Source organism: Mercurialis annua, linkage group LG6 (assembly GCF_937616625.2).
Source record: "Mercurialis annua linkage group LG6, ddMerAnnu1.2, whole genome shotgun sequence".
NCBI classification, from domain to species: domain Eukaryota; kingdom Viridiplantae; phylum Streptophyta; class Magnoliopsida; order Malpighiales; family Euphorbiaceae; genus Mercurialis; species Mercurialis annua.
Window position 1 is genome coordinate 46,063,832 of NC_065575.1, and position 17,271 is coordinate 46,081,102.

The 17,271-nt window shown below is 34.5% G+C and overlaps 3 protein-coding genes across 3 annotated transcripts; 1 reads left to right on the plus strand and 2 right to left on the minus strand.

The window, feature by feature from the left end:
* The first annotated feature begins 847 nt into the window (after nt 1–847).
* Nucleotides 848–8,615, plus strand: LOC126686560 (tubulin-folding cofactor D). Its single transcript, XM_050380674.2, has 17 exons — nt 848–1,125; nt 1,214–1,767; nt 1,937–2,039; nt 2,330–2,506; nt 2,760–2,945; nt 3,353–3,469; nt 3,556–3,660; nt 3,877–4,047; nt 4,158–4,373; nt 4,463–4,661; nt 5,415–5,620; nt 5,712–5,936; nt 6,031–6,582; nt 6,669–6,938; nt 7,071–7,115; nt 7,561–7,746; nt 8,211–8,615. Exons 1-17 carry the CDS (start codon nt 940–942, stop codon nt 8,499–8,501), a joined length of 3,789 nt encoding a protein of 1,262 aa, XP_050236631.1. The 5' UTR covers nt 848–939; the 3' UTR covers nt 8,502–8,615.
* A 466-nt stretch (nt 8,616–9,081) lies between these two features.
* On the minus strand, nt 9,082–13,417 carry LOC126686572 (methionine aminopeptidase 1A). The gene is made up of 16 exons (XM_050380688.2): nt 13,220–13,417; nt 13,075–13,125; nt 12,818–12,988; nt 12,453–12,528; nt 12,228–12,275; nt 12,089–12,133; nt 11,393–11,492; nt 11,177–11,228; nt 11,050–11,091; nt 10,830–10,891; nt 10,631–10,729; nt 10,354–10,427; nt 10,193–10,262; nt 9,928–9,993; nt 9,420–9,508; nt 9,082–9,329 (listed from the first exon to the last, which is right to left on the minus strand). Exons 1-16 carry the CDS (start codon nt 13,291–13,293, stop codon nt 9,252–9,254), a joined length of 1,197 nt encoding a protein of 398 aa, XP_050236645.1. The 5' UTR covers nt 13,294–13,417; the 3' UTR covers nt 9,082–9,251.
* A 1,268-nt stretch (nt 13,418–14,685) lies between these two features.
* On the minus strand, nt 14,686–17,020 carry LOC126686567 (probable pectinesterase/pectinesterase inhibitor 36). Its single transcript, XM_050380684.2, has 3 exons — nt 16,588–17,020; nt 15,845–16,174; nt 14,686–15,572 (listed from the first exon to the last, which is right to left on the minus strand). Exons 1-3 carry the CDS (start codon nt 16,979–16,981, stop codon nt 14,881–14,883), a joined length of 1,416 nt encoding a protein of 471 aa, XP_050236641.1. The 5' UTR covers nt 16,982–17,020; the 3' UTR covers nt 14,686–14,880.
* Nucleotides 17,021–17,271: the final 251 nt, after the last annotated feature.

Sequence of the window (17,271 nt, forward strand, 5' to 3'; positions counted from 1 at the left end):
CCAAACAAAAAATGAAAACAATCATTCCCATTCCCATTCCCATTTCTTCTCATTCTCATTCCCATTCCGATTCCCATTCCCAACCTTGAACCAAACGGCTCCTAAATTTTTTCATGAAAGTGCACTTAAGCTCTTTCTAAATAATTTTCGTCAAACAAACCCTCAACATTTTTAATGAGTTGCAATTAACTCCTAACTTAAACACTCTCATAAATCAACAGTTAACGTACTTATGTGAAAATGCATAACCGTTTAAAGGCAAGTCTTATAAAATTAAAACCTTGGTGTATCGTTGTAATTTAGACAAATTCTTTTATAATCACTTTTGTCAAATAAACCTTCGACATCATCGTTAAAAATTAATAGTCAACCTACTTATGTAAAAACGAGTAATCATTTAAAATAAGTCTTACAAAATTAAAACATTGGTGTATCGTTATAAATTAGATAAATCATCAAAAAAATAATTTAAGCCTTCTCTATATGAACAATCCTACATATTAAATATCTAATCATTTTTTTATCTTCAATATTCTGAATTTATGTAGAGCCATCATATTTTTTTTAAATCCGACCCATCATCTTTCCATTTTAATTTTGGGAAACCTTTTTTAAATGGTTAAACATTTATTTTTACATAAGTATGTTAAGTCGTTAATTTCTGAAGTATTTAAGTTTGGGATTGACTGTTCAAAAAAAAGTTTGGGACTCATTTGCACCTTTCTAAAGACGCTGAGCATTTGTTTGATAAACTAATATAGAAAAATGGCTTAAGTGCACTTTTATGAAAACCTTTGGGTTCTTTTATACCTTTTCCCCTGAGCTACATTATTTCAGATTTTAGATCTATTAATGGCGGGGAATAGCAACCTACACTCTTCTCTCTTTTGTCCGTACAACTCAATCTGAAACTACTAGTAATCTCTTTGTGCCTCTGAAATGGCGGCAGTTGAAAAGCAATTGTCACTAGAAGAAGACGACGACGACTACGAGCACGGCTGTAAAGAGAGAGTTCTCCAGAAATACTTCCTAATCGAATGGAAAATTGTCAAATCTCTCCTCGACGACGTCGTTTCAAACGGCCGCATCACCGATCCTTCCTCCGTCAACAAGATACGATCCATTGTACTCACACTTATTCTCTCTCGTATTACTATTATAAATCAGAATCCATTAACTTTATTTAATTTTCGATTAATATTTTTATTTGCAGTTGGACAAGTATCAGCAGGAAGGTCAATTACTGGAGCCATACCTAGAAACAATGGTTACTCCATTAATGTCAATAGTTCGTACTAAAACAATCGAATTAGGTGTAGAAACCGATGAGATTCTCGAAATTATTAAACCTATTTGCATAATTATTTACTGTTTAGTTACTGTTTGTGGATATAAATCAGTTATCAAGTTTTTTCCGCATCAAGTTTCCGATTTAGAATTAGCGGTTAATTTGTTAGAGAAGTGTCATGATACTGAATCCGCGTCGTCGTTGCGTCAGGAGAGTACCGGAGAAATGGAGGCGAAATGTGTGATTCTTTTGTGGCTTTCTATTCTTGTTTTAGTTCCGTTTGATATATCGTCTATTGATACGAGTTTTGCTATTAGTGGTAATGATAATGCTGGTAAACTTGAGCCTTCTCCTTTAGTTTTGAGGATATTGAGATTCTGTCAGGATTATCTTTCTAATTCTGGTCCTATGCGAACTATGGCTGGTTTGCTCCTCTCTAAGCTGTTAACTCGTCCTGATATGCCTGTCGCCTTTTCTAGGTATTTCTATTTTTTCGCTTCCAATAGAATAATTGCAGTTTTTTTTCCATGAATTAGTTTGGTTTGTAGTGAGTCGTTTTGCATTGTAGTTTGGCTTATATCCTTCATGCTATACAAAATAAGTCAGCGTGTTGCTTTTGCTTATTGCTTACTGTGTTTTCTATTTCAGCTTCATTGAATGGACACATGAAATATTAACTTCCCGTATAGATGATGTCTTGTCTCACTTCCAGTTACTAGGTGTTGTGGAAGCACTGGCTGCCATTTTCAAGGTTTGCTTTCGGAAATATTTTTAGTTATTGTTGCTTCAATGAAAACTTCTCGAGTTTCAAAAAAATATTATGTACTTAGTGGATATTGTGCTTTTTATATTTTGTCCGTATGAGAAATCTTCATACAAATGATTTTGAGAGGTTTAAGCTGATTTGTCATATTATTATACTCATATTTGTTTGTACTTTATTTTTCCTTTCCTTTCTTTATCCTGTTTGAGTTTGGGTTGCAGAGTGGCACTTTTTTCTTGACATGATTTTTTTATTCATCATATATTGTACTCCCTCAGGCGGGTGGTCGGAAAATCTTGTTAGATGTTGTTTCTAAAGTTTGGAATGATACTTCATCATTGGTCAAGTCTGATTCTGCAGCTCGCAGTCAGTTGCTTCGTAAGTATCTGCTGAAGTTAACTCAGCGAATAGGACTGATTTGTCTTCCTCATCGTTCACCGGCATGGTGTTATGTGGTGAGTAATAAACTATTTTATTTCTTTTGATTTAACTTCCTTACAATTACAAAATGCCATTTGGAAAATAGTTGTTTAGGATGAAGGAAGTCAGGCTCTCTGCTCTTGTACTTCTGTAATGCGCTAATTAATTACTTTTCCTTAATTACTTGTTCCTAGAATAGTTTTTCTAAAAATATATTCATATTTACTTTGTTTGTATCAATGACACCGAGCAAACAATACTCATATAGTACTCACATCTTATCCATAGGGCAGAACTAGCTCACTTGGAGAGAATGGTTCTCTGAGTGCAACTAAAAGAGAATGGAGTCAAGGTACAAATGCTAACTCTACCGAACCAGAAGAAATTACAAGCAACATGCTAGAGGAAGATATGGATGTTCCAGAAATTGTTGAAGAGATAATTGAGATTTTACTTTCTGGATTGAAAGACGTGGTATGTCTAATGAGTGGTCAAATTTGGATAAATACTGTGGTCATTCCTATACTAACATTTTAGTCTGGTTCCATGTATTTTGATCCCCTTTTGCTGTCTTAGTCAAATTTGGATAAATACTGTGGTCATTCCTATACTAACATTTTAGTCTGGTTCCATGTATTTTGATCCCCTTTTGCTGTCTTATATATTCTTCATGATTTTCTATAAGTAAACTTTTCCCCTCAGTTCTCAGTTTCCATCGCCTTAAATGTGACTAGGCGTTTGACATGAATGTATTGGCAATGCGTGTGTTTGTGTTCTTCAAATTAGCATTAGATGCAGCAGCAATGGGGGATACTGAAGCTCTTAGCTGTGAATTTTTCCAATTTCAGGCTGATCTGATGTAGATATTGTTGGTAATGCAGGACACAGTTGTACGTTGGTCTGCTGCAAAAGGTATGGGCCGCATAACTTCCCGTTTGACATCTGTCCTTTCTGAGGAAGTCTTATCATCTGTTTTGGAGTTGTTTTCACCTGGAGAAGTATGCTTATTTTATCCAGTCCAATTTTAATTTTCTTTACCAATCTTGGGTAGTCAAGCTATGCTGAAAATGTTGTACTTTTACAGGGTGATGGATCGTGGCATGGGGCTTGCTTAGCATTGGCTGAACTAGCTCGTAGAGGGTTGCTACTGCCTGTCAGCCTTCCCAAAGTTGTGCCTTTCGTAGTGAAGGTATATAACATATTGACTATAAGATCTAGTTTTTCTTTTAAGCTAAAGTACTTGCTGTTTGAAGACTCTGTTTAAATTCTGTATGCTTATCTTTTCTTCTGATAAATCATCTTTTTAAATACCATGGCTTCATTCTCTTGGAAATTTGTCTACCACTTCTCTTTTAATCCTTTTTGTAGAGGCTAACTTTGACTTTTACTACTGATTCCTTAACAGGCACTGCATTACGATATTCGAAGAGGTCCACATAGTGTTGGGTCTCATGTACGTGATGCTGCTGCCTATGTCTGTTGGGCATTCGGCCGTGCATATTATCACACTGATATGAGAAATGTCTTGGAGCAACTGGCTCCTCACCTATTAACAGTGGCCTGCTATGACCGTGAGGTGCTATCTCCCATCTGATAGGTTAAATGTTGATTGTGCATTGTTTTCTGCACCGCCATTGTTTCATTTTTCTTCCACCACTGCTGGAGCTTTTCATTTATGATACTTAGGTCAACTGCAGAAGAGCAGCAGCAGCTGCTTTTCAGGAGAACGTTGGAAGACAAGGAAACTATCCACATGGAATTGACATAGTGAACACTTCAGACTATTTTTCACTTTCATCCCGAGTAAACTCTTATCTTCATGTTGCTGTCTCTGTTGCTCAGTATGAAGGATATTTGTATCCGTTTGCTGAAGAATTGCTGTATAATAAGATAGGTCACTGGGTATGCACAAAAATGCTCCAACTGTATTCCTTTTCCAGCATTTGTATCTTTGAAAATGATGTTGATTGATTGCTTTGGAATTGACATAGGAGAAAGGCTTGAGGGAACTTGCTGCAGAGGCCCTTTCTGCTCTTGTCATATATGATTCTGAATATTTTACAAGCTTTGTTTTGGTGAAATTAATTCCCTCTACTCTATCCTCTGATCTATGCTTGCGTCATGGTGCGACCATGGCTGTTGGAGAAGTTGTTTTGGCTTTACATCAGTGTGATTACACTCTTAGTGCAGGTTTGTATTCTTATTTCCTGCTTCTGATGCTCTAACATTTTGTCAATTGGCCTGAAGGCATTGAAAACTATCATGTCATTTTAGGAGTTGTACTTCGACTTTGCTCTTTTTATTAGCATGTGGTGCTTATATAAGAGATCCAATTTATATATTTTCTTATTGATTTTATTATTAATGTTATAAGCGTGTGAACATTTAAGGTTACTATGTAGACATTAAAGTCTCATTAACCTGAATAGTACTTTTGATTAGGAAATAGGACTTTTACAAATATGGTGAGGAAGAAACAGCACAATGCTTATCTTTTATAGTCAGTATGGATGCCTCTTATCTTTAATCTTTGAGTTTGGATATTTTTCAATAATTATGGCACTTTAGCTGAGAAGAATGGTGTACCTTGACATAGTAAAAAAAAAGAATATAGAGTGAACTGGTCAGTTTCAATAAATGACTGTCAATCTCTCCTACAGGGTTGCACTGGACGAAACTTTTTGGCGGTAGTTTTGTGTTATTTTAATTTCCTTTTTAATGGTTTTGAAACTCTTACCTTCAAAGTCTAATTCTTGATATTGCCACAAGTTTTTTTTTTTTTTTTTTTTTTTTTTTTAAATTGAGAGTTCCTCTTTGAATCGGGAAATTAAAGTTGGTTCCTGAGCAGGATTTTTATTTTAGCAGTTTTAGGCAAATAATTTGCTCTTTCAATTGGAAATGTTTATACGAAAGATACCATTTTGTTTAATTTTCTTTTTTCAGATCTACAGAAAGATATAGCTGGTATAGTTCCTGCTATTGAGAAAGCACGTCTTTATCGTGGGAAGGGTGGAGAAATAATGCGTTCTGCTGTTTCCCGGTTCATTGAATGCATTTCGTTAAGCCATTTGGCATTGACAGAAAAGATAAAAAGGAGCTTACTTGATACTCTTAATGATAATATGCGGCATCCTAATTCTCAAATACAGGTACTAGTCTTGTACTTTGAACCTTCTCTGCTATATATATATATCTCCGTGAAATGCTGAATTTGTGGACCAAAATTTGTAAAATGCACAGAATGCTGCTGTCAAAGCTCTCAAACACTTTGTTCAAGCATATGTTATCAGTGGGAATGATGGAAGCGGAAGTGCTATAACATCTAAGTACCTGGAACAGCTGACTGATCAAAATGTTGCTATAAGAAGAGGATCTGCATTGGCACTGGGTGTTCTGCCTTATGAATGTTTGACTTTCCATTGGAAAGATGTGCTTTTGAAGCTTTGTAGCTCCTGTCTAATCGAGGTTTACTTCCTTAAAGCTGCTAGCCTCACTATTAATTTATCAAATGTCAAGAATCAAATAGGACAGTTAACTTAATTTGATTTTCTCTTTGAAGGATAACCCTGAAGACAGAGATGTTGAAGCACGGGTAAATGCCGTCAAAGGACTCATTTCAGTTTGTAAGACATTAAGTCAGACTACAGAGTTTTCTGATTTATGTTCAGGAGAGGATGGCAAGTCTTTGTGTCATCTGATTAAGAATGAAGTGATGTCAAGTCTGTTTAAAGCTCTAGACGATTATTCTGTTGATAATAGAGGTGATGTTGGTTCCTGGGTTCGTGAGGCTGCTATGGAAGGCCTTGAGACATGTACTTTAATCCTCTGCTTGACGGATTCCACCAGAATATCAAATGGAGTTGAGACTCCATCACAGATACCTGAACTGACTGAGAATGAGCAAATGCTTTTATTATTTGATGCAAATCTTGCAGCTCATGTGATTGAAGTAATTGTTAAGCAAGCTGTAGAGAAGATGGACAAATTAAGAGAAGCTGCTGCAAAGGTCCTTCATAGGATTTTGTACAATAAGAAAATATTTGTCCCATTTATTCCACACAGGGAAAAATTGGAACAAATTGTTCCTAATAAAGAAGATTTACAATGGGCTGTAAGTATGAGTAGGATCTTTTTTTCTTGTTTGATACATGTTTTGAGTACTTTAAAGTAAACAAAGAGTTTTCCAATTGCTTGCAGGTACCCACCTTTTCACATCCGCGTTTTTTACAATTACTTCAGTTCAGTTGTTACAGCAGAGCAATTCTATCTGGCTTAGTTGTTTCGATTGGTGGGTTGCAAGATTCTTTAAGGAAAGCATCAATATCTGCATTGTTAGACTATCTTCAAGCAGTTGAAACTGAAGATGCGAATGAGAAAAGGTCACGAGAGCAAATGCTTTCTGCTGACACCCTTTGGATTCTCCAACAATACATGAAATGTGACAGGGTGATTGTTCCCACATTGAAGGTAAAATAAGCTTTTTGCTAAGAGCCTTTACATCCACAATTTAATACCAATTGATAGACCTGTCGAACATTTTCTTACTTTAAATTTCTCATGAAGCTTCGTTGTCTTGACCGAGATTCTTGTGTATTTCAGACAATTGAGATCCTTTTCAGCAAAAAGATATTCTTGGATATGGAGGTTAGTTGACCTACCATGCTTCTATTGCTTCAAAATTTATATCTGGTATTCTAATTTACTTTTATTTATCTAGTTCATCTTAGATGTATCTCTGTTACAGACAGTAGCTTCCATTCAGTTCTTTTGTTTATGTATTTTGTCCCATTGTTATTGTCGTACGTTACTCTTTTTAGTCAAAACATGCATCTTAGGTGCTGAACTATTGTGCATTAGTGAGCAATTTTTTTTTCCTTTGTAGCTCAGTTTCTAGAGTAGGGTTCTATAGAGGCTTTCTATAATCTGTTCTCAGTTATATTCTAAGGGAGCGTCATCTAGTAAATCTGTGTAGTATACCAACTGGAATCAAACAAGAGAAATAATAAACCATTAAAAGCCTGAATTGCATAGATATGTTCATCACTTTAAGTACGCACAAAATTGAAATTCCGAGGTCTTTAATTTCCAGGTTCATACTCCAACCTTCTGTGCTGGTATTTTGGATTCCCTTGCTGTTGAATTGAAAGGATCCAAGGACTTTTCGAAGTTATATGCTGGCATTGCAGTACTGGGATATATTGCTTCTCTTTCGGATCCTGTAAAAAGCCGGGCATTTGCTCATCTTCTCACTTTCCTTTGTCATCGATATCCCAAGGTTTGTAGCATACAAAATATTTGGCAAATGGCCTGTCACTGAATTTTTTCGTTTTAACTAAATTTCGTGTTATGTAAACTGTCCGGGGTTAAAAAAAATAGCAATGGTTATCGTCGTTCAATTTATTTTATTTTGGTGACTGGACTTCCATTTTTATATTAACGGAAGATTACTGTAGCAATTTAAGCCACTAATTACTTATATGGCAATGGAAAATTATGTGGTTATACAATATTTAATATTTATGTTGCTAGGTAAACAATTATTAACCTGGAATTCTGGATTGCTACAGTGGCTTCTAGTTGATGTAAAAACAAGAGTTCATTTATCAAAATATAACAAATTGAATGAGCTCACAGTTCAGTAACTCTAGAATTTTTTTCCAAATATTCTCATCTCGTAACTTTTTAACTGGATTCTCTGATAAAAAGAGCTGAAATTTGACATTTATGTTTAAATAACAGATCAGGAAAGCTTCTGCCGAACAAGTTTACCTTGTAGTCCTGCAAAATGGAGATCTTGTGCCAGAGGAAAAGGTAGAAAGAGCACTTGAAATTATATCAGAAACTTGCTGGGATGGCGACATTGAGGCTGCAAGGCGTGAAAGATCAGAGTTGTGTGAAATTGCAGGCCTGGATTTGGGACAATTTACCAGTAGTAGACCTGTGATAAATAAATGTAGTGAAAAGAGTCCGTACGTGCCTGATGATGAAAATGCATCATACTCCTCGCTCGTTGGATCATCTGGGTTCTGACTCCTGACCGATCAAACTGAATATGTTTATGTTGTACAAACGTGATGATATTTGCCCCTACTCGTGAATTTGGCACATTCACCAAAGGTTTATCACTATTTATAATTTTTCTGATCTGGACCATGTTTATTATGAAGTTTTTTTGTACATAATTCTCATGGTAAGCTAAAGAGAGACACATTTCTAAATATGTTTATCTCTAGTTAATCGATAATTATAATGTTTAATAATTATAGATAGAAATTATAGATAATTATAATGCATAATAATTACAGATAGAAATTATAGGAAAGACGTCACGCTCTTATTGAAATGCCATTTCATGTAAGCAAAATATCATTAGAACTATAAATTGATTAGAATTCTAGAGTTTAATATTCCATCTCCAAGGATGGCCTGCAGAAAATAGTGAAAACAATTAATATCGATAACAAACAAAAATACAGACGCTGCCCAAAAATATTATTTTAAAGTTTATTGTTTTTATGAACTAATGCAATGCAGATTTTACAGTAATAAAAAAATGTAAATAATGTAAATAGTAAGTCCAGCACTGTATGTTTATAAATAACACACCTGATTCAAAAACAAAAACTTGAGGGCTCTATTCACTATGTTCAAACAACAAAATCTAAACTCGAAGGCACCGACTGAAATGAGGAACGTAAATTCAAAATTGGATGGGAATACTTATTTCCAATTGTATTACAAGCAAGATATTGCTGAGAGGACGGCCAAACAAAGGTCTCTTTACGCATTTAGCCACGGGAAGACATTGGGAGATGAAGACACCCGTGCTGTAAGAACCTCGACTCCAGTTTCCGTTACCTGCATATGAAGAAAGGCGTGTAAGCTCTATCAACATAAAATGTTAATAATGACTGATTACTTAAGTTAGCACAAATAAGGGAAATTTACCAGAAGGGTATGCTCAAACTGAGCACTTCTTTTCCCATCTGCAGTTACAGCAGTCCATCCATCGGGCCACATCCGATCACGCCAAACCCCTGTTCAGCAAATGCTAGTTAGATAAAGCTACCCCTAGAGTAGGAAAACTCGGGTTAAAACTCTTTTCCGATTACTGAACCATAAGCTTTCTATAGAACGGGATTACCATCATTTCATTTGTTATATTTTAATAACTAAACTTTTACTTTTACATCAACAGAAGGTACTATAGCAATTCAGGCAAAATATTACTAATGTAGCAACGGACATGTTCAATAACTACACAAATTCCCGTTGTCACATAAGCAATTTTGACCTAAACTGCTAATAGTTACCATCTGTTGACGTAAAATGAAAATTCAGCTAACAAAATATAACAAATAAACGATGATAACTGTTCTGTAAAAAGCCTATAGTTCAGTAACTGGAAAACAATTTAACCTGGAAAAACTGTATCCCGTATATTCAGATAACTTACCTGTGTTAATCATGGGTTCAATGGTAAAGGTTTGTCCAACCTTCATCACACCAACAGCTTTATTTCCTGCTTAGATTAAGGTATGCAATGTGTAAAATGCCACAGGAAAAAAGAAAGCAGACAAGTTTACATGATTCCAATACTTATATACGGTGTAGAACTCGCAATTTGTTCATCGTCGTGCACTGTTTAACTCACTGAACATGGGCGAGTTCTATTATAACAAAAGTGTTGAGAACTCGGTGCCTGATTTTAACAAGGATACTTGCATAATGAGGAATATTTGGAGCACAATGGAAAAGCTCTCCAATACCGTGGCCACAATATGACTTCACCTATTTATACAAAATAATGTGAGACAAATACCATGATGGCCATAAAAAACATCTTGGCTGGTCATATAAATTTGAGCCTCAAGTACATTACCACAGATAACCCAGCCATCGTAGCATGGCGGTTAATAACCTCTCCAACTTCACGAAATCGCACCCCAGGTTTCACTGAACACAAACACAAACAAAAAGAATAACTGTGAAGTTATTATCATTACTACTTTTTATTCGATATATTGAAATAGGTCTTCAAACCTAAATGACAAATAAGATGATGAAACAGAATATTCATGTTATGTAAAATCTGGGTAATAACGGTTTTTTTTTTTAAAGAAGATACAGAGATAAGGAAGCACAAACAAAATGTATACCTATGGATATTGCTTTCTCTAAGCACTCGTAAGTACACTGGACCAGCTGTCGAGATGATTCATCGACATTTCCCACAAAGAATGTCTCATTAAGATCACCTGCACAATAAGTTAGCTAATGCTCAGAAAAATATAAAATGATAACCAGACATTTTTGAAAATAAAGGAAAAATGTCTACGATTTACTAGAAATGCTTACCATGGACACCTTTGTAATACACAGTCACATCCACATTTACAATATCGCCGTCCTCTAATTTCCTGTAGCAATTAAGACAAAGCAGCTTAAACTTAGACACATTGCTAAAAAGACAATATACACTCACAATGACTTGATACACATAATTAATTCCCAGCAGGATAAAATTCTAGTCCTTGTTTCAAAGATTCTACAAGACTACAACATAAAGTCGCTATACCTGGCATCAGGAATTCCATGGCAGATTACTTCATTAACTGACCTGCAACTCACAGTTAAATCATGTTGAACAATTACGTAATATAAAATACATATTTATAAAGAAGGTAAATGAAAGAACTACCTACGTGCAGCATGATTTTGGAAAGAAATGATAGTTTAAAGGAGATGGATATCCTCCTGCAGTGAGATAGATAGGTGGAACTTCAGTCTAAAATAAATACGGCAAGTGGATTAACTATGAGTTAATCTCATTGTGAAGAATACAAGCCGATTAATGAGCAGATATTTAAGAAAAATGTCTACATATTGCTCATAGTAAGGGAAGCACTAATCAAACATACCAGCAGCAATAGTTGCCTCATGAACAACTCGATCGATTTCATCAGTTGTTATACCAGGACGAACGACACGAGCAGCCGCATCCAGCACTTCCCTGGCTATCTGATAAACAATTATTGAATAGAATAGTTTAGATTAAAAATTGGACCGCACATGGGGCTTCTAGATGGGAGAAGGCTGGTCCTCTTGGGTAACCCAAGATCCCAAGCATCTCATAGTGGAACAAAGGGACAGAAAGTGAACAGTGTAAAAGGGGTTTCTATATTTTCACACTGGTCACTCGACTCATTAGATAGAATGGCTAGCTAAATTCTTCAAAAGAAATGCATGTAACGAGCAATTTGTACGATCTCAGGCAAAGAGATGGAATTAAAACATTGCTACAGCAAACTATTTTCATTATGCTATGGTCTATTAAACAACACTAAAAAACAGGCGACTGTCAACAATGCACCAACATCCCAAACATTTTAATCTTCTTCAAAAAAAATGCTACTTGGCCCCCAAAAAAGAAAGAGTTTCCTGATCATTAGATTTTATATTACTATAAAAACTCACCTAATTACATATACAATTAAAAGCAGTGCAGAGATGACAATGCAGCATTGACATGCAAAAGAAAGGAACATGAAGCAGGACGAGTACATTTTCCAAAAAATATACTTTACTGGAGATGGAGAGTACGGGTGATGACTTACTCGACAAGTTTCTCGCATTTTTTGGATTTGATCAGGAGTTTTGATCTACAAGGTAGATAATTAAAGATAATAAAAAAAGTACACTTGTACAACAATTGTCATGTATATCACTATTTTAAAAATCCTAAAATTAATTTACCTCCACAGCATGCTGCCATTCACTGTTGGGTTCGATCTTTGGGATTCCCTGAAATTATTGAGTGACTTAGCCGCATTAGTATAGTATGCAACTCTCATAAATGAAAAAGGAAAAAAACGAATAGGTGGGGAAGATAATTGAGAGAGGCTCCAGCCTTGGAACATTCAGCACAAGATAAATGTTACGTCTAGTAATAAATCTGAAGAGAAGCGATCAGAAACTTACATCAATTGCCCAATCAGGCTTCTCTATGTTTGCAGGAACTACACGATATGGGGATATGGGATATGGCCTTAATGTCCTGTGCAAGGAAAACATAACAAATTCAAATCGGGCTTTCCCACCAGAATGTAGAAAGAGCAGCAGTGTTATACGAACCAGAAAAGCAAGAAGGCTAATATAAATGGGAATTACAAGACTCTAAAGATTCTAGTTTAGTTTAAAAGAAAAAAAGCGTGATCACCAATTGGCATAGTTCAAACAGCACTGAAGCCGTCTGCTTCATGACTTTAAGGTCTCATTTCCAGTACTATTTTCACTAACTGAATAAAAAAATGCGGAATCGAGCAATTGAGAAATAGAACTAATACCCAGTCCAATCAAAATAAGGAAGTTTAGGAAACCGATCCTGTCCTCGCCTCAAGCAATACAGCCAACCTTCATTTCTACCCAACTCAGAGTTTTGTTCAAGTGACGATAATTTTGCCTTCACATGAACTGATTTATGACTGCTCCAAGTTGCCTTAAAACAGTCCTGCGAGCTAATAACCAAAACAAAAAAGGACGAACCAATCATCAATGAAAAAGCTAAACAAAAAAATCCTAAAGAAATTACTAAAATGCTTACCAGAACGAAGCACCTTCACGAGGAAGCTTTAATTCAACACATTTCGGACATCTAATAAAAACAATACAAAAATGAATTATTTTAACAGTATTCATTTTACTTGACCTAAAATTACAAACACTGAATAAAAGATATATAAAGTTACTGAAGATTAGCAGGCTTCCCGCATCGGAGACACGATAATGAAGTTGTTTCCGCCGCATCGGAACCGCCGCCCATCGAATCAAACAATTTTTTTTTTATATTAATCAATACAATCCGCTGCAAATCTTGAATAAATAAATTTTAAATGGGAAGCTAGCTAGGGTTTTCAGTTTAAGAAAGAATGGCGAACTAGATAACCGGCGAAAATTCAAAGATTTTAAAGTTTTTCTAAGTAGCAAATTACTGTAACACTCCTGATATTTATCATAATTTACGGTTTTGTCCCTGCTATTTAAAAATTAAACTATACGATCCTTTACTTTTACTTTGTTAACATTTTAGTATCGATGTTCATTATTTTTTGTGTTAGTCAATTTAATTAAAAATGTTAATTTTTTTGTTATTAATATATGTAAATAAAAATTATATTATTGCAAATTTAAAGATTTAATAACTTCAATTTAATTTTTTTGTATTCATTAACGTTTGATTTTTTGAAAAAACAAATTAAAAATGTTTAGTTTAAAAAAATAGACAAAGTATGAAAATTTGAAAATTTAAAACTAAAAAAAATTAAAAATAAGGAAAGTGTAGAAATGGATTTATTAAGTCATCAGATCTCATAAAAATATAATTTTTATTTGTGTTTGTGTTTGTGTCAGAAACAAATTTAAAATTTAAATTGAAATTTAATTTTTTTTAATTAAGTTCTTTTACTTTAGTTAGATAATACCAAAAATAAACATAAGAATAAAAATGTTAATAAAAAAGACCATATTATTTTATTTCTAAACAAAAAAGATGAAATTATAAATTATAACATATGTGGAAATTTGAGAATAATTTACTCTTTTGCATAATCGTCAATTAATGACACATTTCTTTGTGTTATTTATTTATAATACTCCAAATGCTTTCTTATTTTATTTTATATTTTTGACTAATGAGCTGCATCAAATTGTCTTGCTTGATTTTATGAAATTGGATTGTTTTTAAAATGTTGACCATGAAGAATAAATACCATCAATAAAATAATATCCTATCGAATATTTTAAAACCATTGATTGAATAGGTGACTGATATATATCGTCTCTCAACAAATTATGAAAATAGAAAAAAATCGATCCAGAATATTTTTATCATTTTCTGATCCTAGTAGTCTAAAGAATACATGTCATATCAAATGTATCATGTGAAGCTATATCTTCAAGAATATTGGTTCTCGAACATGATCTATATACATTTCTTTCCAATCAACAGAATAATTTTTCAATCAATAATTGCTGACATTCTAGTGATTTTCAAACATTTTAGGAAATGCACGATTTTTATTCTCTTTTATCAATCTATTAGCGTCTATTTTGTTTGAAATAATTTGATTTTAACGAAAATCAAAATATAGGGACTCAATCTACATAAATAAAGGTATAGAAACCGTTTTTTAAAAAGTTATTAACTGCAGGGACCTCGTATGAATTTGGCAAATTAACATTGATACACTACATTACTTCAAAGGATTCGCCAATACTACATATTAACAAACATTTATGTATTATATATCTAGAAGAAGACACCAAGAGCAGGCCTTTATTACAATTACAAGCCTATTTTATACATATCATTATTCATTAATGTGTCAAATATCTTCTGCACACTTAATATTTAAATTTCAAGCCAAAATGGCACACCAGTGGCTGGAATCCAAGCCTCTCCTTGTATGAACCTACTCACAGTAAACGGCATAGCTTGCCGAGGAGTGTTCAACACATGAAATCCGGGCCAATTTACCCTTCTCGACGTAGACGCGCCATTCCCGGTATTCTTATACTCCGCATAAAACAGAGTCGAAAGCGCATAATTACCGTGCCATGGTCCCCAACCCGTCGGATCAATTATCCCATCAAGATCCGTTTGCATAAACACAGTCCTCGAATATTTCCTCCAAGGCCGACCAAGATAACTCCTTATCGACTTTCTAGCATTAAGAAACTCCGGTGATGGTCTCACTCGCGACCGCTGTATGCAAATTCCGGTGTTTTCATTAGGATTATCTCTTCCTTGCGCGGTTATATAGTTGGCTTGACCGGACATTGGTCTTCGGACAAAAATGTCGCAATTTTGGAAGACTGCTGAAGCGTCACCGAATATAAAATCGACAGTTCCGTAAATGTGACAATCGCGATAAAATTGCCGTAAGGAATGCGCGTAAAGAGTGTCTTGGTATGCTTTGAAACTGCATCGGTAAAATACTGCGTGGTCTGAACTCACTTTTAATGCTACTGCTTGGTGTTTAGCGGGACCAGCCGTATTCTCAAAGGTTATATCCCTTGCCCAAAACCCATCCCCTGACACCCCTGAATTTATGATTTTTGACAGAAAACCATCAATTATAGGTCTAATACTTATGTGCGATTAGATGGACTTTCATTACCATCAGATGGACTTTCATTACCATCAATTATGTGCATTAGAACTTTAATTACTAAACGGCAACGAAAGTCCGATTTCTTTTTAATACCAAACTGAACCAAACATTATTTGTCGATTCCGTTCGGTTTTTGGTTCGACTTTTACGCATTTTAATAGTATTGAATATGCTAAGTTTTGAGTTGCATATAATACGTACCAAAAGTGGCGGATGTCAAGGTGGTATAGCCATCTGGGACATTTCGACTGCCAGTGATAACTGTTCTGTCAATGCCGTCTCCTACAAGCATCACATTTTTAATGTGATGACCAATTTCTACGTTCTCATTGTAAACTCCTGCTTTGACATGAACTACAATTCTTTGAGTTCTTGTTTTACCCAATTTACCAAGTGCAGCTATGGCATCCTTAATTGATTTATGTGTACCAGAACCATCCTTTGCTACTACATAATCTGCCTTGGAAGTTGTCGGACTCCATGATGTTAGAATTCCTTCGTTGTGACTGGGTTTTGGTATCTTAGGCACTCCTACACAAACACCGTATGAAAAATATGATTACATAATATATTTATATGCCTCATTTGAGTAAATATATAATACCTAAATTATTTAGGGGTAATCATCTGAAAATACCCGATACTTTTGTTTATGTTCCAAACTTTTAAATCATCAATTTTATTTTAGTTTCAGTTGTGCTCATCTTTTTCAAATTGGAGTTTTTTTTCCATTTAAAAAAGATTCATTTATGTCCTCCATATTTGATATATAGTCTTAATTTTTAGTACTTTTTGATATGTTAAAGATTTATTTAGACCACGTATCAAATCAATCTCAAATTTTCTGAATCTATATTTAATAACTCGTAAAGTGGTCCAACTCGTCTAGAGTATGGTCATCTAATAACTCAACAGATAAACATAAAGTAAATACAAAATCTTACCCCTTCTTATGCTTCTCCCACGACTGTAAAAAGCAAGGCTTTTACCAAGTAAAAAAGTTAGATTGTGAGCCAATTCATCACGACCAGCTTCTAAAAATCCTTTTTCACTCAAACCATCAAAACAAGTTCTATGATTAGCTAACACACCACTTAGCCAAGTGCGAGCATCATCGTCGGTGTAATTCTTCTCACCGGCCACTATTTGCGCAACTCGAAACTCACTCTCACTATAAAGCTTACCACAATCGCTTAGAGGCAGGCTAACATGGTTTAAATCCTGGTTTAGTCCTCCACCGGCCACTGATTGAACCCAACTTCTCACTTGCAAAATTTGTGTTTGGGCCATTTGGATTGTCTCCAATTCTTCAAGGCAAAAGCTTGAAGAAATGGCCATGGCGAGAGTGAAAACAAAAATGAGAACACGACTAGTGAACATTTTTGCTATGACATTACAAATGTGTTAGGATATAGAACATATATAGGCAAAATGATGTGTTATATTCATAGCTTAAACTATATATTTAAAAAATATTGAAAATTCATCTATCAATTTAACGAGTTGGAATAATTAAATTTAAATCTCAATTCAATAAAATAATAGTTTTTTTTAAGCATTCAATTTATAAAATTAATGGATTAAAAGTATTCATATTTTTAAAAATATATCTATTAAAAATATTAAAA

What these genes read in the sequence shown, in the direction of transcription:
- LOC126686560 (XM_050380674.2), top strand. Translation starts at nt 940, where the DNA reads ATGGCGGCAGTTGAAAAGCAATTGTCACTAGAAGAAGACGACGACGAC. An exon ending in TTTCTGGATTGAAAGACGTG is followed by an intron (nt 2,946 to 3,352) that starts GTATGTCTAATG and finishes TTGGTAATGCAG; the next exon opens with GACACAGTTGTACGTTGGTC. An exon ending in AGTTGTTTTCACCTGGAGAA is followed by an intron (nt 3,470 to 3,555) that starts GTATGCTTATTT and finishes GTACTTTTACAG; the next exon opens with GGTGATGGATCGTGGCATGG.
- LOC126686572 (XM_050380688.2), bottom strand. Translation starts at nt 13,293, where the DNA reads ATGGGCGGCGGTTCCGATGCGGCGGAAACAACTTCATTATCGTGTCTC. An exon ending in AGCCTGATTGGGCAATTGAT is followed by an intron (nt 12,276 to 12,452) that starts GTAAGTTTCTGA and finishes CAATAATTTCAG; the next exon opens with GGAATCCCAAAGATCGAACC. An exon ending in TGAACCCATGATTAACACAG is followed by an intron (nt 9,509 to 9,927) that starts GTAAGTTATCTG and finishes TTTGCTGAACAG; the next exon opens with GGGTTTGGCGTGATCGGATG.
- LOC126686567 (XM_050380684.2), bottom strand. Translation starts at nt 16,981, where the DNA reads ATGGCCATTTCTTCAAGCTTTTGCCTTGAAGAATTGGAGACAATCCAA. An exon ending in TGGGAGAAGCATAAGAAGGG is followed by an intron (nt 16,175 to 16,587) that starts GTAAGATTTTGT and finishes GTGTTTGTGTAG; the next exon opens with GAGTGCCTAAGATACCAAAA. An exon ending in CTTGACATCCGCCACTTTTG is followed by an intron (nt 15,573 to 15,844) that starts GTACGTATTATA and finishes TCATAAATTCAG; the next exon opens with GGGTGTCAGGGGATGGGTTT.